The sequence below is a fragment of the Oncorhynchus mykiss genome, chromosome 12 (genome assembly GCF_013265735.2).
Source record: "Oncorhynchus mykiss isolate Arlee chromosome 12, USDA_OmykA_1.1, whole genome shotgun sequence".
Classification (NCBI taxonomy): domain Eukaryota; kingdom Metazoa; phylum Chordata; class Actinopteri; order Salmoniformes; family Salmonidae; genus Oncorhynchus; species Oncorhynchus mykiss.
In genome coordinates this window covers 95726884-95747123 of record NC_048576.1, presented here as the reverse complement: position 1 = coordinate 95747123, position 20240 = coordinate 95726884, and the positions used below count along the sequence as shown (strand labels likewise).

Here is a 20240-nt window from a genome sequence, read left to right as displayed (position 1 = left end):
GGTCAACATTGGATCATTCAGAGATCCTCACTGAACTTCTGGAGAGAGTTTGCTGCACTGAAAGTAAAGGGGCTGAATAATTTTGCACGCCCAATTCTTCAGTTTTTGATTTGTTAAAAAAGTTTGAAATATCCAATAAATGTCGTTCCACTTCATGATTGTGTCCCACTTGTTGTTGATTCTTCACAAAAAAATACAGTTTTATATCTTTATGTTTGAAGCCTGAAATGTGGCAAAAGGTCGCAAAGTTCAAGGGGGCCGAATACTTTCGCAAGGCACTGTATATCCAATGCAAAAAACATCTACATTTAAATGGTATTAATATTAATTTTCATATATTCCCGTTAATTCCCACGGAAAGTTTCCACCTCTGAATATTCCCCAAAATGTGCAACCCTAGTCTAGACCATGGGTACAGAACTCTGACCCTACGAGGTCCGGTGTCTGCTTGTTTTCTGTTCTACCTGATAATTAATTGCACACACCTGGTGTTCCAGGTCTAAATCAGTCCCTGATAGGAGGGGAACAATGAAAAAATGCAGTGGAACTGGCTTCGAGGTCCAGAGTTGACTTTGTGGGGTCAGACTAAAACCTTGCTTGACAAATAAATTGAGACTTTGCAAGTAGCAGTTTGCAGGATGCCATTGTATTCAACATGCATTGGAAGCTTTAACTGAGACACATAACACTAGACAGAGACAGAGACAGAGACAAAGAGAGAGAGAGAGAGAGAGAGAAAGAGAGAGAGAGAGAGAGAGAGAGAGAGAGAGAGAGAGAGAGCTTCCGTCGTGAGAGGGTCTCTGTCTGTGTGTGTGTGTGTGTGTGTGTGTGTGTGTGTTCTCGGAAACACCTTTCGCCTTTTCTAAAAATCGTCATAGCCCCTAACTCTGGTAAGGCAAGCTCTTTCTAGGAAGCCCTGATACTCTTTGCTTTGCCATGACTTGAAGGCTTGAAGAGCGAGGAAGAGGTTAAGAGAGGGAGGGATAGAGGGAGGTAAATAAGAGAACCAGATAAGGTTAAGTGAGAGGTAGGAGACCTCCTCTGAGCAGCCCAGAACAGAGGCAGCGTTATCAGGCACACAGAAGCTTCACAGGCCCCTCTGTGGAGGATGGAGATTGGGAGGCTGGGGCTGCACGTGTGTGTGTGTGTGTGTGGGGAGGGGGCTTTATGGACACACACACACACACACAGATAAACCTCAATATCAGCCAAACAGTGAAATACCCCCAACTACTCTTTCTCTCGTTCTCCAATATCTCCCCATGTCTCTCTTTCCTATTCTTTCTGGGGAGTTAGAACAATCTTAATGCGTGATCTTATCTCCTCTAAAATACTGTTTCTCATTATTTCATTCCCCAGCTTTCTCTCTCTCTCAAACACACGCTTCTTTGATGAGAATCCATTCATGGATTTAATGGATTTCTCCTGCCTTTACCCCGGGATCTAGGAGATGCCTTCAAACAGTCCGCCCGGCCCCGGCTTCAGGCTTCAACACCGACCGGGCTGGGGCAGATTGCAAAGGACAGCGTTTTCTGCCTCGGCATCAAAAGAATAAGACATTTCAGCTCAGAAAACAGCCTGCCCAGTCAATATGGATCTAAAACTGGCCAACTTCAATCCCACATGAAATAACTGCCATGAAACAGCGCTGGAACTTGTCATTTTTTTCACCCATCATTCCTATGTCAAACTTTAATCACAGATAAAAAGGGGAAAAAGTTTCCTATGTAACTTTCGCCTAACGTTTGAGCTCGCTTCTGACCCTGTGTGTGCATTTCCAGCTAAAAAGGACCAACTGGATTTTGGGCTGAAACTCATCAGTTATCTTTAAAGAAAAGTATGCCACATATCTATCACATTGCAGATGGTGGATGAACCTAGTTCAACTCTGCTCACAATTTCAGTTCGACATCAGACACTCTGACATCTGCAGGTCATCATAATATCATCCTGACGTCTCAGATGGAAAATAGGAGGGAAGAAAAACCGTCAAAATGAGTTACGGCTGGTAAACAACTCTTACGTGTCTGGTGTGATTGGTTTTATGTGAGGGGAAGAGAAACAGACAGGAAAAGAGGCGTTCCTTCATACTTCATATACTATAAAGTCATGCACTCTCTCACCAACTGTCATTCTCTCCCATACTAACTATTCTATGTGGATCCAAAATGGCGCTGGGTGCCCTGGCGGTCCCTGCATTCCGGGCCTAATGCGGTGCAGCTGGGCTGGGGCCTAATGAAATAGAGGCTCTTTGATGGGCCCTGGTCAAGATTAGGCTCTGATCAACACCACCTACCCCGGGCTTCCTTCGCAACCTGCACAGGATTATGGGTGATTTCCCAGCCCTGGGCTGTATTAAGTGCAATGGAGGGGCTACTGGACATAATGAACATGGGGCTGGGAGGGGCTACTGGACATAATGAACAGTGGCTGGGAGGGGCTACTAGACATAATGAACAGGGGTTGGGAGGGGCTACTAGACATAATGAACAGGGGCTGGGAGGGGCTACTGGACATAATGAACAGGGGCTGGGAGAGGCTACTGGACATAATGAACAGGGGCTGGGAGGGGCTACTGGACATAATGAACAGGGGCTGGGAGGGGCTACTGGACATAATGAACAGGGGCTGGGAGGGGCTACTGGACATAATGAACAGGGGCTGGGAGGGGCTACTGGACATAATGAACAGGGGCTGGGAGGGGCTACTAGACACAATGAACAGGGGCTGGGAGGGGCTACTGGACATAATGAACAGGGGCTGGGAGGGGCTACTGGACATAATGAACAGGGGCTGGGAGGGGCTACTGGGCATAATGAACAGGGGCTGGGAAGGGCTACTGGGCACAATGAACAGGGGCTGGGAGGGGCTACTAGACACAATGAACAGGGGCTGGGAGGGGCTACTGGACATAATGAACAGGGGCTGGGAGGGGCTACTGGGCATAATGAACAGGGGCTGGGAGGGGCTACTGGGCATAATGAACAGGGGCTGGGAGGGGCTACTAGACACAATGAACAGGGGCTGGGAGGGGCTACTGGACATAATGAACAGGGGCTGGGAGGGGCTACTGGACATAATGAACAGGGGCTGGGAGGGGCTACTGGACATAATGAACAGGGGCTGGGAGGGGCTACTGGACATAATGAACAGGGGCTGGGAGGGGCTACTGGACATAATGAACAGGGGCTGGGAGGGGCTACTGGACATAATGAACAGGGGCTGGGAGGGGCTACTGGACATAATGAACAGGGGCTGGGAGGGGCTACTGGACATAATGAACAGGGGCTGGGAGGGGCTACTGGACATAATGAACAGGGGCTGGGAGGGGCTACTGGACATAATGAACAGGGGCTGGGAGGGGCTACTAGACATCCAGTCCATTATTACTACCTCTTCTACTACGTGTTATTATTGATTTGACTCTTTTCATTGTTATTATTATTGATTCATGTACTGCACTGTTGAGGGAGCTAGCGCATAAGTATTCTGCTGCACCTTTTATAGCCGATCGCTGCAGCTGTACATAGTCCATCTGTGAATAGCCCACCCAATTTACCTACCTCATCCCCATACTGTTTTTATTTATTTACTTTTCTGCTCTTTTGCACACCAGTATCTCTACTTGCACATGTTCATCTGATCATTTATCACTCCAGTGTTAATCTGCTAAATTGTAATTATTTGCCTACCTCCTCATGCCTTTTGCACACAATGTATATAGACTCTTTCTTCTACTGTGTTATTGACTTGTTTATTGTTTACTCCCTGTGTAACTCTGTGTTGTTGTCTGTTCACACTGCTTTGCTTTATCTTGGCCAGGTCGCAGTTGTAAATGAGAACTTGTTCTCAACTGGCCTACCTGGTTAAATAAAGGTGAAATTAAAAATAAAATGTTAAAAAAAAATACCTGCTGTAAACTGTGTATGTGATCAATTGATTTTGACAGAGAAAGGAGGAGTGATGGAGGGGACTTGAACCTGTCTGGTCCACCAAGATACTGTAGGTCAGAGCAGGGGGAATGATGCATCTACTGAAGGTGTATCACACTAACCCCTCCTCTCTCCATGTACCTCTGAAACTACACAGTTCACTCTTGACTAGAATACAAATGGGAGGCTAACCTGTTGGGGTGGCTGGTTAAATCTGTAGCATTATTAAACCCTGCCTGTCACACAGGTTCTGAAAGGTCTCCTTAGATAGTCAGTCAGTGAGATGATGTCAGTCACGTCAGTCGGTTGATGCCAGTCAGTCAAATGATGTCAGTCAGTCAGTCAAATGATTTCAGTCAGTCAAATGACGTCAGTCAGATAATGTCAGTTACTCAGTCAGTCAGTCAGATTAAGTCAGTCAGATGATGTCAGTCAGTCAGATGATGTCAGTCACTCCATCAGATGATGTAAGTCAGATGAAGTCAGTCAGATGATGTCAGTTACTCATTCAGTTAGATGATGTCAGTTACTCATTCAGTTAGATGATGTCATTCAGATGAAGTCAGTCAGATGATGTCAGTCACTCAGTCAGTTAGATGATGTCATTCCTTCTCCCAACAGTAGGGCCAGCTCCACTCCTTCTCCCAACAGTAGGGCCAGCTCCACTCCTTCTCCCAACAGTAGGGCCAGCTCCACTCCTTCTCCCAACAGTAGGGCCAGCTTCACTCCTTCTCCCAACAGTAGGGCCTGCTCCGTTCCTTCTCCCAACAGTAGGGCCTGCTCCACTCCTTCTCCCAACAGTAGGGCCAGCTTCACTCCTTCTCCCAACAGTAGGGCCTGCTCCGTTCCTTCTCCCAAAAGTAGGGCCTGCTCCACTCCTTCTCCCAAAAGTAGGGCCTGCTCCACTCCTTCTCCCAACAGTAGGGCCTGCTCCACTCCTTCTCCCAACAGTAGGGCCTGCTCCACTCCTTCTCCCAACAGTAGGGCCAGCTCCACTCCTTCTCCCAACAGTAGGGCCTGCTCCACTCCTTCTCCCAACAGTAGGGACTGCTGCACTCCTTCTCCCAACAGTAGGGCCTGCTCCACTCCTTCTCCCAACAGTAGGGCCTGCTCCACTCCTTCTCCCAACAGTAGGGCCTGCTCCACTCCTTCTCCCAACAGTAGGGCCTGCTCCACTCCTTCTCCCAACAGTAGGGCCTGCTCCACTCCTTCTCCCAACAGTAGGGCCTGCTCCACTCCTTCTCCCAACAGTAGGGCCTGCTCCACTCCTTCTCCCAACAGTAGGGCCTGCTCCACTCCTTCCGAGAGTTGAAACTGCAGTGCCCAGCTGATAATCCCCCCGACAATTGCCTCAAAACTTAACCTGAACTATACCGAAACTAATTTCACACATATAACAGATTAAATACATTAAGTAAAGTGTGATGGGGAGAATGGGTGAGTTGATGAGTGAGGGGAAGTGAAAGAAGCATAATTATGTAATCACCAATTGTGAATGAAGAACAGGGTGGGCAATTCCATTGTATTCATCCATTCAAATTATGGACCTAATCTTAAAATGGTATGTACCCTGTATCAGAGACCTTTTGACACCACACTCCCAAGAGCAAGTCCTGCAGCGAGAGCGTGCGTAATTCTACATGCTGAACCGCTTTCAATCTCTGGGAAAAGATCCACATGGGGCAGCAGACGTGAGAGTCAGAGAATGTGGTGTTTGAGGCCTGTGGAACCGGAGGTTGGCAAGGAGAGCAATGTCTCCATGGACTATTTCTTCACTCCACTGTCATTGGTCAACAAGTTGTTTACAAAGAAAACAAGTCTGGCCGGCACCATGATCAAAGTGAGGCGGGAGCTCCCTCCCTCTGCGCAAAATAAGGCACCTGCACAGCCGTGACAACTGTCCTGAAGAATGACAAGACAACGGGACACAATCAAGAGAAAACAGGATACTATTATGTACTACAACCAAACAGATGTTGTGTTAAGCATGTGAAAGTTACAAAAATGTTGTCATTTTCCTCCCGGGTGGCGCAGTGGTCTAAGGCACTGCATCGCAGACTGCATCGCAGACTGCATCGCAGACTGCATCGCAGACTGCATCGCAGACTGCATCGCAGACTGCATCGCAGTGCCACCAGAGACTCCGGGTTCGAGCCCAGGCTCTGCCGCAGACGCACAATTGGCCCAGCGTCGTCTGGGTTAGGGAGGGTTTGGCCGGCAGGGATATCCTTGTCTCATCGCGCTCTAGCGACTCCTGTGGCGGGCCGGGCGCAGTGCACGCTGACCAGGTCGCTAGGTGTACGGTGTTTCCTCCGACACATTGGTGCGGCTGGCTTCCGGGTTGGATGTGCGTTGTGTCAAGAAGCAGTGTGGCTTGGTTGGGTTGTGTATCGGAGGACGCATGGCTCTCGACCTTCGCCTCTCCCGAGTCCGTACGGGAGTTGCAGCGATGAGACAAGACAGTAACCACTACTAATGGGATACCACGAAATTGGGGAGAAAAAGGGGGTAAGAAACAAAATAAATATTTTGACCGTGCTTCTTGATGGTTGGGGTAAAAATATATATTTTTATTGCTGTTATAAAAAAAGCTGTTACCCTGATCCAAAGCATATGCTTTCTCTTTCATAGTTGTAACAAAGGTACTCCACAAATAAAATTGATTGACCACTTGAATTTCGGTGTTTTTGTTTTTACATATAGCCTACAGTAACATAAACTAATGAAAATGCTATTGTGTTATTTGAAATCAAATACAACTCATATTGTAATGTTAGCCTTCCTAAACACAACCACAGTATTATTTTTGCTATAGCATATATGAAATATATGAATTCTACTGTTAGAATGTTGCAGTCAGAATGACTGCTCATTAGCTTAAAGGGGGGGTCCATGGACACCCAGCAGACCTAGTGTTAAAAGCTTCCATCTGATAAGCACTCTGTTATGTCCTACATACCAATAACAGGACACATCTGGTATACTGGAGCATGACTGATTCCTCATATGTATACTACCCCACCTCTGTACCCTGTTCTTCTCTACTGGGAGTGCCATGGAGGGGTGGGAGACTATGAAAGGGAGGGTGGAAAGGGGGTGGAAATGGAGGAGAAGAGGGAGGATGTCCTTGACTTGTGGCGGTGCTATGTCCCTAGCCCACCCATCCCATCACCCACCTTATCCTGGGCTCTCTCTCTCTTCCCTTCTCCCCTGGCGGTGCTATGTCCCTAGCCCACCCATCCCATCACCCACCTTATCCTGGGCTCTCTCTCTCTTCCCTTCTCCCCTGGCGGTGCTATGTCCCTAGCCCACCCATCCCATCACCCACCTTATCCTGGGCTCTCTCTCTCCCCTTCTCCCCTGGCGGTGCTATGTCCCTAGCCCACCCATCCCATCACCCACCTTATCCTGGGCTCTCTCTCGCTTCCCTTCTCCCCTGGCAGTGCTATGTCCCTAGCCAACCCATCCCATCACCCACCTTATCCTAGGCTCTCTCTCTCTTCCCTTCTCCCCTGGCAGTGCTATGTCCCAACCCCGACCCCCTCACCCACCTTCTCCTGGGCCAGTTGTCTCTCGGCCTTGTGGCTCGTCTCCAGCTCCAGGCGGATGTGGTCCATCTCGGCTCTCAGCCTGCCCAGGGAGGCCTCCTGGTCCTGGGCCGCGCGCTGCCTCTCCTCCTCCCTGAGCACCCCCAGCTCCAGCAGCTGCTGCTTCCTCTGGCTGTGGGCCTGCTGCAGCTCATCCCTCAGAGAGGACACCTGCTCCTCCAGGTCAGAGATGACCTGGGGTCAGGGAGATACACAGGTACACTCACGTCAGGAAAGAGGTAGCACACTAAGACACTACTGTTTGGAGACACTAATAAGTTATGTCCTGCCGTGGTATTGGCAGAACAACTGCAACACTAAGTGTCACACTGAGCTTGTTCGTCTCCTAGCGACTGTTAGTCAGATCCATTGTACAGAGTACATAAAAAGTTACCTTTTAGTGCCCACAACCTTAACAATTCATGTGCAGCACACACACTCATGCACGCACATATACATACACATATATATACACACACAAGTGGGTATGACACCCAATCTCAGGGTCAGTCAATGACACCTGTCTCAGGGTCAGTCAATGACACCGGTCTCAGGGTCAGTCAATGACACCGGTCTCAGGGTCAGTCAATGACACCGGTCTCAGGGTCAGTCAATGACACCGGTCTCAGGGTCAGTCAATGACACCGGTCTCAGGGTCAGTCAATGACACCGGTCTCAGGGTCAGTCAATGACACCGGTCTCAGGGTCAGTCAATGACACCGGTCTCAGGGTCAGTCAATGACACCGGTCTCAGGGTCAGTCAATGACACCGGTCTCAGGGTCAGTCAATGACACCGGACTCAGGGTCAGTCAATGACACCGGTCTCAGGGTCAGTCAATGACACCGGTCTCAGGGTCAGTCAATGACACCGGTCTCAGGGTCAGTCAATGACACCGGTCTCAGGGTCAGTCAATGACACCGGTCTCAGGGTCAGTCAATGACACCGGTCTCAGGGTCAGTCAATGACACCTGTCTCAGGATCAGTCAATGACACCGGTCTCAGGGTCAGTCAATGACACCGGACTCAGGGTCAGTCAATGACACCGGTCTCAGAGTCAGTCAATGACACCGGTCTCAGGGTCAGTCAATGACACCGGTCTCAGGGTCAGTCAATGACACCGGTCTCAGGGTCAGTCAATGACACCGGTCTCAGGGTCAGTCAATGACACCGGTCTCAGGGTCAGTCAATGACACCGGTCTCAGGGTCAGTCAATGACACCGGTCTCAGGGTCAGTCAATGACACCGGTCTCCTCTGGCCTACTCTTTCAACATTAAAAGCTTGGATCAGAAGTAAAACAGTGAGGGAGTGTTCCAGAATGACGTGGAATGGAACAGTGAGGACGGGGGAATCCCAGTTTGGGCTGGGAATACAGAGGAGAGGAGCAACAACAAGCACAGGGAATGCCAGAGTGTCTGCCCGCTCAGCCAGCTCAGCAGGAAGGGAAAACACACACCCGTCCCTCTGATCTGAGTCACACAGGCCAGGCAGGGCCTACATCAAAGAGCAGGCATTCCACTAAGCTCAGCGGTCTGATTTAATGACAGAAATTAGCCTAAATCAAAGGTCACTCAGTCAGGAGGAAAATGGGCACCGCTGCCATGTCTCATTTCAGGAAATACAGAGAAGAGACTAGTCAGAGAACTAGAGCAGGAGTGTGTGTGTGTGTGTGTGTGTGTGTGTGTAAATCAACCCGGCCTCAGGGAAACGTTTAGGGCTGTAGTTGACAGGGACCTCCATTTGGAAGTCAATCTGTGGTTTGTGTGTGTGTTTAATGGGGATTGTGTGTTCTACCGAGTGTGCACAAGCCTGTGTGTGCATGCTTTCATGTGTATGTGTGTGTGTGTGTGTGTGTGTGCGTGTATGTCCGCCCGCAGATGTGTGTGCTGGCTTATGTAGGGGCTGCAGTGCAGAGATGGACTGACCCCTCTCCTGACCCCTCTTCCTTTGAACTGATCTACAGCTTTGACTTTGCCCCAGCACAGCTCTTTGATTCAGATTGCTGCCAGAGAGAGCAGCATTACAGCCACATTACATTACAGGAATGCTAATGACCAAGCCAACCGTATTTAAACAGACATTAACTATCAAGCAGTTAGGCAGCTTCTGGACTGGCATGGAATTATTGACCTGTAGTATGTATGTGAATAGAGCTAGAAATTATGGAGGAATGTGAGAGATTGAGAGAGGGGGAGGCAAAGAGAGAGAGAGAGAGAGAGAGAGAGAGAGAGAGAGAGAGAGAGAGAGGGAGAGAGAGAGGGATAGAGAGAGGGAGAGAGAGAGAGAGAGGGAGAGAGAGCGGGGGGAGGTAGAGAGAGATTGAGAGAAGGGGGTGACAGAGAAAGAAAGAGAGAAGGGGGAGACAGAGAGAGAGATATAGATATAGAGGAAGAGAGAGATAGAGACAGTGAGATAGAGAGAGAAAGAAAGAAGGGGGAGGCAGAGAGAGAGAGATATAGATAGAGTAAGAGAGATAGAGAGATATAGATATAGAGGAAGAGAGAGAGAGAGACAGAGAGATAGATATAGAGAGAGAAAGAAAGAAGGGGGAGGCAGAGAGAGAGAGATATAGATGATGAGAGATAGATATAGAGAGAGATAGAGGAAGAGAGAGATATAGATGATGAGAGATAGATATAGAGAGAGATAGAGGAAGAGAGAGAGATAGAGACAGTGAGATATATATAGAGAGAGAAAGAAAGAAGGGGGAGGCAGAGAGAGAGATATAGATAGAGGGAGATAGATAGATAGAGAGAGAGAAGGGAGATGCAGAGAGAGACAATGGGGGCAGAGAGAGAGAGAAGGGGGAGGCAGAGCGAGAGAGAGAGAGAGAGGGGGAGGCATAGAGAGAGAGACAGAAGGGAGAGAAAGAGAAGGGGGAGGCAGAGAGAGAGAGAGAGAGAAAGAGAGAGAAAAGGGGGAGGCAGAGAGAGAGAAAGAGAGAGAACTTTCTACTGACCCTTCCCCTCTCTCTCCACAGACACCCTGTACTGCCCCTTCCCCTCTCTCTCCACAGACACCCTGTACTGCCCCTTCCCCTCTCTCTCCACAGACACCCTGTACTGCACCTTCCCCTCTCTCTCCACAGACACCCTGTACTGCCCCTTCCCCTCTCTCTCCACAGACACATTCTACTGTCCCTTCCCCTCTCTCTCCACAGACACCCTCTACTGTCCCTTCTCCCCTCTCTCTCCACAGACACCCTGTACTGTCCCTTCTCCCCTCTCTCTCCACAGACACATTCTACTGTCCCTTCCCCCCTCTCTCTCCACAGACACATTATACTGTCCCTTCCCCTCTCTCTCCACAGACACCATCTACTGTCCCTTCCCCTCTCTCTCTCTCTACAGACACCCTGTACTGTGCCTTCTCCCCTCTCTCTCCACAGACACATTCTACTGTCCCTTCCCCCCTCTCTCTCCACAGACACATTATACTGTCCCTTCCCCTCTCTCTCCACAGACACCATCTACTGTCCCTTCCCCTCTCTCTCCACAGACACATTCTATTGTCCCTTCCCCTCTCTCCCCACAGACACCCTGTACTGTCCCTTCCCCTCTCTCTCCACAGACACCCTCTACTGTCCCTTCCCCTCTCTCTCCACAGACACCCTGTACTGTCCCTTCCCCTCTCTCTCCACAGACACCCTGTACTGTCCCTTCCCCTCTCTCTCCACAGACACCCTGTACTGCCCCTTCCCCTCTCTCTCCACAGACACATTATACTGTCCCTTCCCCTCTCTCTCCACAGACACCCTCCACCGTCCCTTCCCCTCTCTCTCTATACAGACACCCTGTACTGTCCCTTCCCCTCTCTCTCCACAGACACATTCTACTGTCCCTTCCCCCCCTCTCTCCACAGACACCCTCTACTGTCCCTTCTCCCCTCTCTCTCCACAGACACCCTGTACTGTCCCTTCTCCCCTCTCTCTCCACAGACACATTCTACTGTCCCTTCCCCCCTCTCTCTCCACAGACACATTATACTGTCCCTTCCCCTCTCTCTCCACAGACACCATCTACTGTCCCTTCCCCTCTCTCTCTCTACAGACACCCTGTACTGTCCCTTCCCCTCTCTCTCCACAGACACATTCTACTGTCCCTTCCCCCTCTCTCCACAGACACATTCTACTGTCCCTTCTCCCCTCGCTCTCCACAGACACCCTCTACTGTCCCTTCCCCTCTCTCTCCACAGAAACCATCTACTGTCCCATACCCTCTCTCTCCACAGACACCCTCTACTGTCCCTTCCCCTCTCTCTCCACAGACACCCTCTACTGTCCCTTCTCCACTCTCTCTCTCCACAGACACCCTGTACTGTCCCTTTCCCTCTCTCTCCACATACACCCTGTACTGTCCCTTCTCCCCTCTCTCTCCACAGACACCCTGTACTGTCCCATACCCTCTCTCTCCACAGACACCCTCTACTGTCCCTTCCCCTCTCTCTCCACATACACCCTGTACTGTCCCTTCCCCCCTCTCTCTCCACAGACACATTCTACTGTCCCTTCCCCCCTCTCTCTCCACAGACACCCTCTACTGTCCCTTCCCCCCTCTCTCCACATACACCCTCTACTGTCCCTTCTCCTCTCTCTCTCCACAGACACCCGGGCATCCCAGGACAGTGAGGTTCTATCTCGTTATGGCTTCAGTCACATGGCAATTAGAGCAGAAAGCGTCTGAAGTCTTCTTTTTGGTGGAAAATCTCACAGAGACATCAAAGGCTGCATCACCACAACACCCAGATGCCATGGCTGTGTCACACACCCTCACACACAGAGACAGACAACACAGAAAAATAGGAGGATACGCACGAACTCACACACGAACACACACATACAGAGAGAGAGAGAGACAGCCATAAACAGTGCCAGGCGTGATGGTCCACATGACTTCAAGGGCAGGCAGCTATTAGAACAGGTCCCTGAACAGCCTTTAATGTAGAATTCCCTCTTCAACTCGTCTGGCTGATCCCTCTTCCCTATAACTTTAATATGTTTGGGAAATAACATATGGGCTAACAACATATAGGCTAACAACATATAGGCTAACAACATATAGGCTAACAACATGTAGGCTAACAACATAAAGGCTAACAACATAAAGGCTAACAACATAAAGGCTAACAACATAAAGGCTAATAACATATAGGCTAACAACATAAAGGCTAATAACATATAGGCTAATAACATAAAGGCTAATAACATAAAGGCTAATAACATATAGGCTAACAACATAAAGGCTAATAACATATAGGCTAACAACATAAAGGCTAACAACATAAAGGCTAATAACATATAGGCTAACAACATAAAGGCTAATAACATATAGGCTAACAACATAAAGGCTAATAACATATAGGCTAACAACATAAAGGCTAACAACATAAAGGCTACTGAAACAAAAGTTGGAAATAAAAGGACTGCCTAGTATTGTTGCAGCAGGTGCATAATAGCATTCTGAACTGAAGGGTGTCAATTTAGTCCAACAGTCCTACTCTTCATGACAGCTTCCTCTCACCATGCTGACATAGAATGTGTGATTAAATACATGTTGAATAGTATGAATGTTAAGTCGTTTGTTGTATGAGGTTATACTAAATCACCTGAAGCGGCAAGAATAGATTTGAGAGGTGAGGAAATGGAAAAAAATTGAAATTAAATAGATAAAATCCAATATTCAAATATATGAATGGATAAGGGATAGAGAGAACAAAAGACAGAGAGAGAGAAAGAGCCAATCTGGAGTGGAGACCACATCTGTCTGAGCTTGGACTGAACATCAATAGGGAGAAAGGGGGAGGGAGACAGGGAAAATAAGGGACAGCTGCAGTTGGAAACAAGCTCATTTGTGGCATGTGACAAGTGGACGAGATTTAAAAACAATAGCTACCCCTACTCCAAATTCCCACCCACTCTCAGAAAATCATTTCTAATAGCAAAGCTTCTAAGAAATCAAAATGTGGAGCTGAATGTAATCTGAAATCTAATGACTTAGGTACTACAACACACAACAAACGTCAGCCATTGATCTCTCTGTGTCCGCATGAGACATGTGAAAGTGAAACTTCAAGCAGTCCTACCTCAATCACAAAAAGATGTGATCTAATCAACATGCAAAAATCACAAACATAACTCTAACCAACCCACTGATGTGTCCACTCAACAACAGACAGAGCTCAATGACTATAGGATGTCTGGGAGGAAGGGAAGACAGGGCTGGCAAAACCATCTATAGGGACTGATCAATCGTTCAAGTACAAGGCAGAGAGAGAGACAGACACACACCCACTCCCCCCAAGACACAGCGTTCTTGTCCAGCTGTCTGTTGTGTCGTCTTCTCTCTCATCAGACACCCTTCCTCAGCTCAGATTCACCCTGTCATCAGGCCCTTCATTTCTCCCTGTCTTGTTAATCACTTACTGGGAGAAAAAGTTAGTTGAAAGTTTTGCCAGGGTTATTATTTAGTCCATCACAGTGTTAAGGAGAGAACCCTCTGAGGATCTGACTCTCTCCCATGCTGTTTGAAGTCCAGATGTTTCTCAGAAAAGACGTTGTCAGGACGCGAGAGGGGGGGGTGGGGGGGGACGGAATTACCCATAAAAATGAGTTGAGTGAAGTCGCTGTAAGAACGAGCCAATAGAATGATCACGTTTCTGTTGTTCAGGACAACAAGGCTTAAATTCATTTGGAATGTTGGTGTAGTTTCTGAAGTGGAATTCTTTGGACGGACTAATAAGGAAACAGACTCCAATGCCCTCAAAGCATGAGAAACAACAGCACTAACTAAGTGAAATACATATCACCCCTGCACAACAACAGTTAATCCATTTAAATATCCAGCAGCTTGAGGAGAGGACAGATCCCTGTGCCGTGGCAGACAGTCAGAACACAAACAAAACTATTTATTAGGTTTAAAAACAAGAGAAAACATGAGTATTGCACCAGAATATGGACTGTGTTTGGGGACAGAGAGGACTGCGTGTCTCTTGAGTGTGTTTGATGAGGGAGTGTGTGTGTGTGTCACTCTCTCTCTGTAACTCTCTCTCTGTCTCTCTAATGGGGCTCTCTTCCACCCTCCTGTGCCGCTGATCAGCTAACAGAGCAGCACAGGCTGCAGGCGAACACATTTACTGAGAGCTGCTGTCCTGGCTGCAAGGTTAACACATGTACTGAGAGCTGCTGTCCAGGCTGCAGGCGAACACATTTACTGAGAGCTGCTGTCCTGGCTGCAAGGTTAACACATGTACTGAGAGCTGCTGTCCTGGCTGCAGGTTAACACATTTACTGAGAGCTGCTGTCCTGGCTGCAGGTTAACACATTTACTGAGAGCTGCTGTCCAGGCTGCAGGTTAACACATTTACTGAGAGCTGCTGTCCAGGCTGCAGGCGAACACATTTACTGAGAGCTGCTGTCCAGGCTGCAGGTTAACACATTTACTGAGAGCAGCTGTCCAGGCTGCAGGCGAAGACATTTACTGAGAGCTGCTGTCCAGGCTGCAGGCTAACACATTTACTGAGAGCAGCTGTCCAGGCTGCAGGCTAACACATTTACTGAGAGCTGCTGTCCAGGCTGCAGACAAACACATTTACTGAGAGCTGCTGTCCAGGCTGCAGGCGAACACATTTACTGAGAGCTGCTGTCCAGGCTGCAGGTTAACACATTTACTGAGAGCTGCTGTCCAGGCTGCAGGCGAACACATTTACTGAGAGCTGCTGTCCAGGCTGCAGGTTAACACATTTACTGAGAGCTGCTGTCCAGGCTGCAGGCGAACACATTTACTGAGAGCTGCTGTCCTGACTGCAGGCGAACACATTTACTGAGAGCTGCTGTCCTGACTGCAGGCGAACACATTTACTGAGAGCTGCTGTCCTGGCTGCAGGCTAACACATTTACTGAGAGCTGCTGTCCAGGCTGCAGGCGAACACATTTACTGAGAGCTGCTGTCCTGGCTGCACGGACTGGCAACTGATGCTGCTTTTTCAGCTCATCCTTTCATCTTCAAAGATAATGGTTGAAATGGAGGACTATGAGCGTGGCAAAAGCCCAGTTGACGGTTTTGGATGGTAAAAGCATCACAATGATGACCCCAAGGCTGAGGAGGAGGATTTGGGATAATACCCTCTGTGTGTTGGACGCCAACTCCAAACTCCCAACCCAGCATCACACCAATCTCCAAATAACTATTTCCTCATTAGTTGATGATACAGCAAACACCACTGCAGCCACAAAAAGGCACAAGAGAAGGGTCCTTAACTGGAAAAGAAACATCTAATTTAAACGGCACTGTCACTGCACAAAGCTCATTTAAACAGCACTGTCACTGCACAAAGCTCATTTAAACAGTACTGTCACTGCACAAAGCTCATTTAAACAGCACTGTCACTGCACAAAGCTCATTTAAACAGTACTGTCACTGCACAAAGCTCATTTAAACAGTACTGTCACTGCACAAAGCTCATTTAAACAGCACTGTCACTGCACAAAGCTCATTTAAACAGCACTGTCACTGCACAAAGCTCATTTAAACAGCACTGTCACTGCACAAAGCTCATTTAAACAGTACTGTCACTGCACAAAGCTCATTTAAACAGTACTGTCACTGCACAAAGCTCATTTAAACAGTACTATCACTGCACAAAGCTCATTTAAACAGTACTGTCACTGCACAAAGCTCATTTAAACAGTACTGTCACTGCACAAAGCTCATTTAAACAGCACTGTCACTGCACAAAGCTCATTTAAACAGCACTGTCACTGCACAAAGCTCATTTAAACAGTACTATCACTGCACAAAGCTCATTTAAACAGTACTGTCACTGCACAAAGCTCATTTAAACAGCACTGTCACTGCACAAAGCTCATTTAAACAGTACTATCACTGCACAAAGCTCATTTAAACAGTACTGTCACTGCACAAAGCTCATTTAAACAGCACTGTCACTGCACAAAGCTCATTTAAACAGCACTGTCACTGCACAAAGCTCATTTAAACAGTACTGTCACTGCACAAAGCTCATTTAAACAGTACTGTCACTGCACAAAGCTCATTTAAACAGCACTGTCACTGCACAAAGCTTATTTAAACAGTACTGTCACTGCACAAAGCTCATTTAAACAGTACTGTCACTGCACAAAGCTCATTTAAACAGTACTGTCACTGCACAAAGCTAATTTAAACAGTACTGTCACTGCACAAAGCTCATTTAAACAGTACTATCACTGCACAAAGCTCATTTAAACAGTACTGTCACTGCACAAAGCTCATTTCAAGTTGCAGGACAATTCAATATGCTTTATTTTAAAAAAAGAAAATGTTTTTTTATATAAACTTTATTTAACTAGTGAAATCAGTTAAGAACAAATTCTATTTTACAATGACGGCCTGCAATGGCAAATATATTTCAAATGAGTAGGCAACAGTCACCAATAAGCCATCCTCAACAGTTCCATCCTGTAGGTGTATGGGCCAACATTGCTGTTCTGCAGAATGAATGAGTTGTGTTCTCCACCTGGCCACCACATGCAGCATCTTTTGCACATCACATAACCTCCACATTAAGGCCTTTTCTGTCCACATAGTTGAATTCCTTTTGGGATGGTGCTTTTATGGTGATGTGGGTGCTGTCCATTGATCCATTCGTATTTGGGAACCCATTGGTGGCAAAGAAACCTCTCGACTTCAACCGGTTGTGTGATGGTGTATGGAAGCTGCATGCAACTGTTCATTTTGCTGATGATTTCATCCAAAACATTGGCTCATCGAGGTTTTGAGATGCCGATCGGCAAACTCACTCTGAGGAACCTACTGGGTACATAACTTAAAAGCATGTCTGACATGTATTGAGGGGCACAATCATGGATTGATTTAAAAACAATAGAAGAATTTTAAAATTAATTGTAAAACTCCCAGACAGCTAGTGCAGACCTTAAAACAGGTGAATCGTCTGCGTAGCAGTGAAAATCAATGCCGTGCGTTCTGATAACGCTGCCAAGAGGTAACATATATAAACTGAAGGACAGAGAGCTGTTTGGCATCTGTGTTGGCGCTAAGATCCTTTACCACTTTAACTAAGGCTGTCTCTGTGCTGTGGTGGGCACAAAAAACACATTACATTTTTTTTTAAACACAGTTGGCACCAAAAAAATATTTTGCGGTTTGAAAACGAATTTCTCCTGAATGTTGTTTCAGAATGGAAGGTTGGAGATTTGGCGAAAATTGCTAGGAGCTGCAGAATCTACATGACTTCTTCAGAAGCGGTTTCCGCACAGCAGTTTTTGGCACAGTGGAGATAGTGTCTGTGAACAGGAAGTGATTAACAATAGTTTGCACTTCTTCAGATATGCAATTAAAAACAGTTTTGAAGAAGGTGGTGGGGATAGGATCCAGAAGGCAGGTAGAAGGCTTAAGTTGTGATATCTCTAAAAACGATGCAGACCAAACTCTTTGGTCCTTTAAAAACCTGCTGTGTGTAAAATAGTGTTCTATAGATTGGAAAATACTAAATGTGACTAATGACAACATAATGCATGTCCATAGTGCCTTTACGTGGTAGGCTAGGGCACAAAACCTATCATCAGGTCTTACTTGACTGATACTTGACTGATACTTGACTGATCTTATCTCCGCAAACGTATCACATTTAGATGTGGGGGAAAATTCGCATAGAATTGAGGGGGTAGGATTTATTAGGTCATCAATGGTGGAGAAGAGCACTCTGATTAATTCTGATTAATTGTGATCAAGTTAGAAAAATGAGTCCGTCTGGCACTTCTAATTGCCTTGTTATATATTTCAAGTTGCTCTCTCAGAATATCATAATGGACGTACAACTTTTACTTTCTCCACTTCCGCAATGTTTCTTTAATTGATCTCTTTAATTGAGCTCTCCTTGTCCAGACTCTAGACCTTTATTTAGCAGGGTAACACAGACAGTTGGTCAGGGAAGGGGCCCCTGCAGAGTATCCTTCCTAACAACAAGTGGTGATGAGGCCAGGACAGAGAACTCTTGTGCTCCACCACCTCCTGATGCATCTCCTTCTCCTCTTCCTGCGTAGTCTCCTCTTCCTCCTGCATCTCCTCCTCCTCCATGTTGACCACGACTAATTTGTTGTCCTTCCCAACTGGTTGGGTGGGGTGGAGACCAGCCTATTTATTAGACTCATCCTACCATGTGAAGGGGATGAGTCGGGATTACTCATCCTCACGACGTGTGGCTGACATCCGCTCCCTCTGCCTGCTTTCCATAGTCAGGAAGAGAGAGAGTAAGTGAGCAACACAATCCTTCCAGAGATTCCAGGAAGAGAAGGAAGAGCGGGAAAGCAGGGCCTGGATCCAATCACCTCGCCAGGAGTTGATTCCCAAATCCTGGCAGTCACAACGGGACAGATTCCATTGTCTGTCTTCCTCACACACAAGATAGTGTGGGTGAGTCGCTTGATGGAATGTTGAATACCACTTAAGCCTCACAATAGTGAAAAGTACTAAGTAGTAGGAATTAAGTAGTGCATTTAAGCTATGCTTGCCAGTTTCAGAAAGCGTTCATATTTTCTGGATGCATCAACAAAATACTCTGCTTTTCAACATTCCTCTTTCAAAACTATCAGGTTGAGGTTGAATGCCCCATTTATTTCCATCTGTATGACAGAGTTTCAAAGGGGTAAACGTCTATGGTAATGCAAACCTACTTCATAATATGGGACCTAAAGTGATGTTAAAAAAACTCATCTTTCTAATTGGCTCATTCATCCCCCCTCCTGTCCCCTGTAACTATTCCCCAGGTCCTTACCGTAGATGAGAATGTGCTCTCAGTCAACTTACCTGGTAAAATAAGGGTTAAATAAATACATACAAATAACATACGTACATTCTGGAGCCCAACTGCTGCTCTCCAAGAACCTGAACCACAGAGAACTTTGGTTTTATTTCTTTTTCATTGGGGGAGGGGAGATTTTGAGGTGCGTTGTGGCTCCACATAATCGTATGGTCGAGCGATGGCCATGGCAGAGACAGACAGACTAACCAGAATAGTAGAGTGGATGCCAACAGATACCTCAAATCATAGCTGAGAGAGTGTGTTCAGGGTAGCTGTGTATGAGAAGGAAGATGAGATGTTTTCTTCCACTGAAAGGAGCAGGCCATATGGAAAGCTGTCACCTCTGCCATATAGAACAGTGCATACTGTACACATAACCCTGTCTTACTGTCAAACGTATGGAGCGGATTAACATGAAATAACAATGTTTCTAAAACATTTGACTGTTTGACCTTGAAATGCTACAGTTTAAATGCCATCTTTCTATACTTCTAATCATATTTCTATGAATTCATTTATGGCCAATAAGGTCAAATAGTAAAGACAGCATATTTATTTTATTCCCCATTTAAGTCTAAATGCTTTTAAATCTAGGCCTATACTAATTCATACTAGACCTACTTCTTAAAAAGAATAATCATCTTAACGATGAATAATAATCTTAACGGTGAAATTCCATTTGGTTCTGTTGTTCGTACACAGTTGTGTAACCTGGGAACCATCTGTGCCCGCCGTTTGCTGCAAAAACATTTGAGAGTCGCCGTTTGTCCAAATGTCCAAAAATACTGAATGTGCACGGCTGGACCCCTAGTCTCCAGCCAGGAGCCAATAAACAAGCCCTCGCCATGCTGACATTCTACATTTCATCTGGAGGCTTGAGGAGTCAAATACATCCCCGGACGGGGGC

At 47.0% G+C, this 20240-nt stretch overlaps 1 protein-coding gene across 3 annotated transcripts in view; it reads right to left on the bottom strand.

The window, feature by feature from the left end:
• The window catches only part of LOC110538761 (centrosomal protein of 112 kDa-like), a 185734-nt gene that overhangs the window by 68104 nt on the left and 97390 nt on the right, over positions 1 to 20240 (bottom strand). For all 3 annotated transcript variants that reach the window (XM_036939340.1, XM_036939342.1, XM_036939341.1), the window contains exon 21: positions 7484 to 7714. In XM_036939340.1, coding sequence (XP_036795235.1) covers positions 7484 to 7714 — 231 coding nt within the window. The remainder of the gene's footprint in view (positions 1 to 7483; positions 7715 to 20240) is intronic.